General features: G+C 47.5%; 1 protein-coding gene across 1 annotated transcript in view; it reads left to right on the top strand.

The window, feature by feature from the left end:
• The first annotated feature begins 560 nt into the window (after positions 1–560).
• LOC119466608 (transcription factor glial cells missing 2-like) overlaps positions 561–8,753 on the top strand; it is a 28,643-nt gene continuing 20,450 nt past the window's right edge. Inside the window, exon 1 of the mRNA XM_037727127.2 lies at positions 561–815. Coding sequence (XP_037583055.2) covers positions 744–815 — 72 coding nt within the window. The 5' untranslated portion in view covers positions 561–743. The remainder of the gene's footprint in view (positions 816–8,753) is intronic.

The raw sequence follows: 8,753 nt of genomic DNA, 5'->3' as shown, positions 1-8,753 counted from the left end.
AGAGAGATAAGTTAAGATGTTTAATTACTAATTACTAGCTAATTACCCTTCTATAATACAAGAAACAGCCATTCTTTCCCGGGGAGGAAACCAGAAACTACACAAGAACCAGAGACGGGTGGCGTCGTTGCCTTCAAGTTCCCGAACCAGTTCACCGTGACGTCATGGCTTCTGATTGCGTCTGCCCGGCCCTAGCTAGATTTATTATGGGTAAAAATGAACGACATTGCATTTTATAGAAGCCAAAGTCTGAATTTCGCAGGTTTTCAGAACATTTACTGAGCCAAAACAATTCAAATACGAGAAAATATATTTTAATCAGGGACGACACACCAACTTAACGACGATGTGATGGTTCAAGAAAATTGAACTTTGGCCTTCATTACCTTTCTCTCTCTCTCTTCCATTTTTTTTTTCTTTTTCAAGAAATCGACGCCTTGAAGCTAAGTTAACGAAAATGGAATTGCGAGAGAATACCTTTGACAGCCTACATTGATCTTCTGTTTCTCTTTAGTGTCCGTTTAAAGAATGGGAGGTAATTAGAGGGCTGTTTCACTAAATACGCAATCGGTGCTCAGTGTGCAGGCAGGCCTTCCCGGTTGTCCGTACATACAGGCAGCGACAGCGGAGTTGCCGCTCTGCAGCGCTGAGCGTCCGCCGTCGAGTTGCAGCGCAGCGGTGGCAGCGACACGAGCGGGCCACCGGCGGCACCAGCAGCCACCACGGGTCACCGGGGCGCGGCCATGGTCCAGGCCTGCAGTGCTGGGCCGGGCCACCAGGCGGAATGGGACATCAACGACAGCCACGTGCCCAAGGTGCGTGCTACTTATATATGCACACTCGCTATATACAACTATACCATACGTGCTCGAGCAATACGAAAGAGAACACCAGAATTGCTGTCGAAAGGTTATACATGCCTTGCAAAACGGCTGTCGTGCAATGGGAAAGCTACTAGATGAGATTTGATTTAGATTCAAGAAATGATATTTTCGTTTTACCTGTGAACAGCAAATAATGTCCTCCTTTAAATGTTTGCAGAAAGCTACAGTGCAGGAATATTTCCTAACAATAAGTGCAGGACTCTCCAATGTTCTAACTTCACGCACAGGTACTTGTTACAGTATGGTATTAATTAACATATGTGATACTCGAGTCCGCACATCACGAGTAACCGTTGCTTAATGGATTCAGTGTTCCCTCTGATATTGCTTACGACTGCACGCTGCTGCGGTCACCAAAGACGACGTCATCTAACGGAGGCGAAGAAAGACCTGTATACTACAAACTGAGTACGCAGGGCACCCATGATCCATCCAATGTCACTTAGTATGGTGCTTGAACCAAGGCCCGTTACAGGGCTTTAAAAGACAGCTTTCATTGCCTTGAAAGATTCCTCTCTCAATGCGCACATTGTTCTGTGTGCCACGGACGAGCCTGGACAATGTTACTCGCGTTTCTTGCTGTTCCGAGACCTCGAATGAACGCAATTCCTCTTGTCGAAACATTGGCCCCAAAGGCATCCCTTGTTCGACCATCTGCTGGGCACTTCCACCTTCCTGTGTACCTCTGTCCCGTTTAGATAGGGAAGGGTTATATCAAAGAATAAACTGGGAATACCTCGCCGCCCTATGGTTTGCAGATGAAAGCGTCTCTTTGGTAACGCTGGGGCCAATTTGTAGTAAGCATCTGAGGACCTTAACCGACAAGTAGTAAGGGTAGGGTTAAAGATCAATATGCAGAAAATTACAGTAACCGTCAATGTTTTAGCAAGAGATCAAAATCGCGTGGTTAGTAGTCAGCCTCTTGAAGTTGTGCGACAGCACATTAATCTAGGCTAAGTATATATAACATAGTCACAGTGGCACCTGAACAAAGAACAAAATTTGCAGCCGGAAAATTATTTACCTGGTATAATACGTCGCTTAGGGTAATTGCTACAATAAAAACGTGTTAATTTCTATCTCGCATAAGCACCGAAGAATTGTAGCGAATAAAATGAAAACAGACTGCGAGCGTACACTCGCCTCCGCCGTATATCCTCCCAGACAAACATTCACTTACTCATGAGCCAGCTCTCTTCTTGAGCACATTTCATCTGGCTCCCTTGCTTCGCACGCTTCATCTCGCTTTTCACACTCGATCCGCCGCAGCGCTCTCCTGCGGCGCCTCAAGTGAAAACCAGAAGCGCGAGACGGTCTCGAGCGGCGGCGGCGCGCCCCGGCTTTCTCGAAGACCTTAGTAAAGGCGCGATGAGCGGCGCACCCCAACCCGTCGTCGTCGGTGGCAGCGCGTATACCGGCTTGGCCTCAAGCGTGCGTACGTGTGTGTGCCCAGGGGTGGCCCGAGCGCGTAATGGACGACGCCGCTGTCGACAACCGGTCGTTACGTCTTGTGTACGTATGTGCATATATCCACGCGCCCGGCCGGGCGGCACGGCGTGCCGACCTCCCGAGTGTTGTAGCCATCGCCGCCGTTTTGCAGCGGCTACGTGAACGGCCGGAGCGGGAGAAGCAGCAGGGCCACTATGGGCGCGACCGCGACAGCCAGCTGAGCTTGACCACTGACCGCAGGAGCAGCAGCAGCTCGGCCGTCGGCAACGCGCGGAATGATAGCGTCCGTCGCTTCACGGTTAGGCTTAGCTGTCTCGCGCGTGCCGCGTTCCTGGACAGACAAGCATGCAGCTACTTTGCGCTGCATACTCCCTCGAACCATACGGAGGCGGGAGCTCATGCGGCGGGTTATGACGCATGGATTCTGCGGTCTAAAAGAGGGAGCGGGATTTAAGTACCATTCCGAAAGGGTAGGCTTCGCAGGGCATGTCAGTCAGTCCATGACAAGTGGGAGGAACCGAGCTGGCCGCTGACTGCGCGTCGTCGACGATCGCATGCGTGGAACGGAGCCCAGCTATACAAGTGCGGAGAGAGCGCGCACTCTTATTGCATGGTACTTTGCGTTGGGTGCGTGCATGCATAAGACTTGGCGGATTCCGTGAACGCCTCTAAAAAAAAAAAAAAAATACGGCCATTTCACGCGCGGATGCACTTCGAAGATGGCGCGATAACATGGCCCTGTAAGTTGTATGGCGAGAAACAGCGTGTATAGTATATGTATGAGCGATTGGCGCACGCTCCTCGTCTTTCAACGCGAACTTTCGACACGCTCTTTGGCTTGCCGAAGCGGAAGACGCGTTAGAATCGTGGCTTCAGTTTCCGGGCACGGCTCTCTATACGATGGTGAAAACAATCGTTTCGGATGCGTGTGCGTGCAGATATTCTGTTGCCACGACGTAGTGTACCTTGTATCAACAAGGCCATGATGGGGGCCTAAAACCAAGATCAGTAAACACATTTCTTTTTTTTTTCGTATTGTTGTTTTTTGGGAGTCGTTCTTCGTGAATATTTTTGTGCTTTATAGTTTATAAAGAATGTAGCGGGTGAAACTTGTCTTCGCAACAGTCTCGTCAAAGCACCAGACACTCTTTTAAGAGGCAAAATACTTTAAGCAGTTGAACCCGTAGGATCGCATTCCGTGCATGCATGATTGCAAGCAACGCACCAACACTCGTGTTGCTAATTCTATTACGTCCTCGTTTTGTTTAGCGCTGTTTTCTTTCATGCGTTCTTGTCAACTCGCCATATTTGTCTTATTCAATGTTTTGTCTTGCGTTCCTGTGAAGACGCTGCATTGTTATTGGAATCACACAATGAGCATGCCTTTATTAGCATAATTAATTCTGAAGTGGATCAAATCCTCTGTCAGAGAGCACCGCTCTCTGATCCGCAAATTGATTAATCTCACCACCCCACCTAGTTTCTAGAACGCCTCCGACTGCCGTCTGCGTGTATTTCCTTGACACCCATTGTATCGCAATAACAGGCCGCCGGTATGCGTTATATATTACCTGCTCCTCTCAACTTGAATCTCTTCTCGCGTCCCAGTGAAAACCCATGAGTAATCTGCCCCTTTGCGTAATGCCTGTTTCCTTCCCACCGATCCCTGCCAAGTCAGTTTATGTTCAATGTTATTCTCATGTTCCAATTTTCAATGTATGTGGTTTGTTATGGACTTTTCTTTCCAAGAATGCTCGTAAGCCGCCGTTGATAACTTCTTTTGCAAGTTTGTACAAAGTAACATCGTTCGTAGTAGGTCGAACCAGTCTGTCACTTAGTTACCGCGCAACAAGAGCATTAAAAATCCGCATGGTCCTAAAACATATGTAATCTCGCCTTCCAGCAATCAGCCGGCTATTATGACACGTTCGTTTATTACATGTTGTGACTGACTAACTACACATACTGACATGCAGAATATTCGTGTTTACTTGCACAGCAGATGTCGAGAACGGTTCTTCTCGTCGCTGAAAACCTCGTAGCCATAATAGTCACCAGCAAACTGGATATCTATCTTCCGGTTAACCTCCCTGCCTTTCGCATCTCATTTATCTCTCTTTCTCTCTCTCTCCCACATTCCTGGGCAGCTATACCGACAACGACAAGTCTTATATATACACAAGCAGGCCAACACTCCATGCACTGACCAAGGACCAACACTGACCAATACGGACATGCAAATAACAAAAAAAGTCAGCAACGACGATTCGCATGCCGAGATGTACCGGCGACAGCGAAGTTCGGTGTGACTCTGTGAATGTCAGTATACGACCTCCAATGTGCGGCGACCCCGGAGGAGAGGCGAGCGCACCGAGGTTTTGGGTGACAGTTTGTCGACGGCTCTCCCACTGCTTGTCGCGCCTCGTATCGGACCATTCTGTTCGTGCCACTGATGGCGCGATTCCCATCGCGCGCCCACGCATTGTTCCGATCCGCCGCCACCGTTTGGCGCCGCGGCGGACGCTCCCCGCACTCCTCTAACAATGGGGTCTGACCCCGTCAACCTTGGTCCTTTCCACACTGCTCCCCTCCGAGCTTCCCATTGCCTTATATAGGTTTAGTGGTTGGAGGACCGGTTGTAATCCCTGGGGAGATCATACGATGAAATCACCCGGCAGCTTCGTTTTGCGTCACTGCGGGTTGAAGGGGGATGACGTTAAGCGACAACTTCGGTGGACACCGAAACAGTCCGGGAACTGTCGGTGACGTCGGGAGTGCGGAAAAAAAAAAAAAACAGCCCGCCACAACGCTTACACGTGTCTTTCTGGAAGCTTCCAATTGATGCTCAAAGTTTAGAATGGGAAACAAACGCGGTTCGCCAATGTCATGCCAAATGTGACGCGTAAACATGCTTCTGGTGCGGCAAGAAGTTGTTAGCTTTGATTGAAGATTCCCTGGAGCAGGAAAAAAGGTTTCTTCGTCGCGTTGTCACTCTTAACTGGTGTAAACTCTCTTGACTGGTGACTCTTAACTGGTGTAAAATCTTGTCAATCTTAACAATCGGCGCTTAACGTCCGGGAGCAGCGCAGTACTATGAGGGACACCGTGCAGAAGACATTCTAATGAACATTCACAACGTGTTATGCTTCAACATCCACTTACAGCTACGAGTGCATGTATGTATACAGCGCTTCCACCGACATGTGGCCTCCGCGGCCGAGAACCGAACCCATGACCTCGTACTCAGCAGCAAAACGTTATATATATAGCCACTCAGTGACCGAAACTGGTCGATGAAGTCACGTTCTCGGTTGCGATTTGTAATTTGGGAAAAGAGAGTACTCTATTGCGGATTAGTTGGTTCATGCTCAACAACGAACTGCGTTTTAAATGCAAAGAATGTTTAAAAATATAACGAGAAAAGGGGCATAGGACAATGCAGCGCTTTCTCCTATCTCTCTCTTGCACTTTTCGTTGAATTTAGTGCAGTATATATCATACTTGTTTTGGAGAAAAAGAAGATGCGTGATCTCTTTTTTAAAAGGAGCCGCAAACGTTTTTGCTCAGATTCTCAATTTTTCATTACCCCCGAACCCCGATCAGCTGCCGTGAGCTGAAGATGTTGACAAGTCCTCTTGAGATTTTTGGCGGATTCGCACCAGTTGGTAACGTGCACACCAATCTTGTGCCGTGCTATGCACGTTTACGTGTGAAGCCATTTACAATATTCACACAAATTGAATTAACGGGCCTTCAAGTTAACGCTATATAAACGTCTCCGTGCTTTTGCACTCATCGAAGTGGCCACAATCAAAGGTCCACACTCCCATAAATGTGAAGGTGCTTCAGGCGAAAACCAGCAACATGCAGCATGAAAGTGCCTTAAAGCCCTTAATGACAGCAAAATATGGCTGTCACATTGATCTGTAGCAAACATAAGGTATAAGGTAAAAAGATGCCTCAGTGAGGTATCAAAGTTTCGCAGCCTTTTCTCCACCATTGGCTGCTGTGTCATCTCTTGCGATGAATTCATGTCACTTACCTCGCGCTCCTCTCTCTCCCCAGCATAGGGTAGCAAACCGGATCTTCCCCTCTAGTTGGCCTCCCTGCCTTTCCCCTTTCTTCTGTCTATCTCTCTCTCTCTCTTGCGATGAATGATCGCTGTAGCCTTATACGAAGACACCTTATTTTACCCAAACATAGTCAACGGAATCTGAGTTCCCCTTCCGCTGTTCTCTTGTGTTTCCTATGCAAGCCTCCATCTTCTAATACCGTTTATGCTTTAGATAAAAATAATTAGTCACATGATGACACACGTCGAATGCAAATCGCAGCGGAATTCAGATTCGAGGTGCATATACACAATAACAAATTGAACGGCAGCCATACATAAAAACCATATAAATGACAACTACATTATTTCCGAAAAAAGTCGGGTACAAGACATGTCGACTAAGGATGTTATCATACAGTCGTTAACGGTGAACCAGTAACAATACGATATTGCAGGCGTTGAAAGCAAATAAAGTCGCGACTGCTGCTATACGCGCGTTTTTGTGCCATCTTCAACTATGCCTTTGCCGGTCCGTGATCGAGTCCCCTTTCTGGCTACCGCAAATCCGGTTATTGTAAATCCGGCAATTGACTACCTTGACGCTATTTAAACTCAATGAATAGTGCAAACATCTCAGAGGACAGGAAAGGTGGGGCTGCGGGCTCCGCGGTTTGCAAACATCGTGCGATATCTGTCCAATGCCTTCTATGGACCGGCTCTATCCTGCCGGTTTTGTCAGGCGGAGCGACCCAGCCGGTGATAAATACGCATTTGACAGGAGGCTTTCGTCAAAGCCGTCATACGTTCAAGGCGACGAGACATCGACTTCAGATACTGCCTAACGACAAGTCGGTGAAAACACACACACACACACAATGCCTGTTCTCCGTTTGATCGGTGCGATTTCTGCGTTCCATACATTTCACCGTTCCGTGCTATTCACTGATCCATTCATTGAGCTTGTTGGCAAACTCGATGCATCGTTCGCTTTTTACCTGGCCGCATTCTGCCGAGTGCTTTGTCGGCTGTTCCAGCTTTCTCTTCCTTGGCGCTGATTTGACTGCATGGAATGACCAAGATCGCATTGAGGACAACTGGGAATGGGAGTTAGAAGACGAACATTCAAAACGCTAAAGCGCCGTTGCCGCCTTCATAGTTAGCAATTATAGACACGCGTAGAGAATTTATGCTGGCTGTAGATGGTCTATAAATTCATGTTAGAAAGAGGAAGCGTGATGACACGGACACAAGTAAGCGGAAACAGAAACGTTTCCCTCTATACTTGGTGTCCGTGCCTGCACGCCCATCGTTTTCTGAAATGAATCCCTCTGAACTAGTTCACCTTTCTATCATTCCAGTCTATAGACGTAGTGTAACTGCTTGGCCCTCCTATAGACTTGCCCTTTTAGTCAAATAATGCGCCCAGGCCAAATAATGTGCATAGAGAAAAAAAAACCCTGTCTATAACTTCAAAGGTAACTCTATTTCAAACACTGTTACATTTTAATAACTTGTGGCACCGCATGCATTGTTATAGTACATTACAACTAACGTGACGATACAAGACAAATCTGACAAGAGAGGCTACAACATTTCCATAGCTTCTTTCAGGTTGGGTACACAAAACAATGATTAAAAGAAGCACAAGCGGATGTTTTTCTTACACAGCCGCACCCTGGCTCATTGCACTTCCCTCTTTTGTTATCGCTAGAAATGTGCTCATTTTCGATGCTTTCATGTTTTGACGTTTTATTTCAAGACGTAATAATCGCAGCGCATAAATGGAAATAAAGCCTGATCACTGATGTTGTGAGTGAAATGTGTCACAAATATATCACAAAATAAAGTCAGTCAGCATTAACACAAAGCTTTGCACATGAGTCTGGGAACCCACATAGGATGAGCATGTAAACACTTCTACGCGTAAACACAAGTACTTCAATTTGTCCGAGAACACACACCGTATTTCACAGTTTCACAGACGAGTGCATGGATGGTATTACAGCGAAAGCTGTATATGGCTAGGAGAAAGGAAAAAACACCGCCTAAGCAATCCGTACAGATGGTTAACCAGCGAAGCTGAAACGTGCGGCCCCGGTGTGGAGCAGTGGGTTAATCCCGACGCTGTACTGAAGCGTTTCTCAATTATTGGTTACATGCTTATGTTTCTAGTGGAACGCAAGCGCTAATGAAGGGCGGATGCTGCTAACCACGACGCCTAGCTTACTCGAGATATCGAACGCATGCGACAACGGCGACGCCCACTTTCGGCGGGAGTTTCTCGACTGGCACTTTGGCTTCGGCTGCGACGAAACGTCCACGTTGAAATCGCAAAGTGGAACGCAAGGTCATATGGCGGGCGGATG

This window comes from Dermacentor silvarum, chromosome 10 (assembly GCF_013339745.2).
Source record: "Dermacentor silvarum isolate Dsil-2018 chromosome 10, BIME_Dsil_1.4, whole genome shotgun sequence".
NCBI lineage: Eukaryota > Metazoa > Arthropoda > Arachnida > Ixodida > Ixodidae > Dermacentor > Dermacentor silvarum.
Note: the sequence above shows the minus strand (reverse complement) of the source record. Positions and strands in the feature narration are given on the sequence as shown.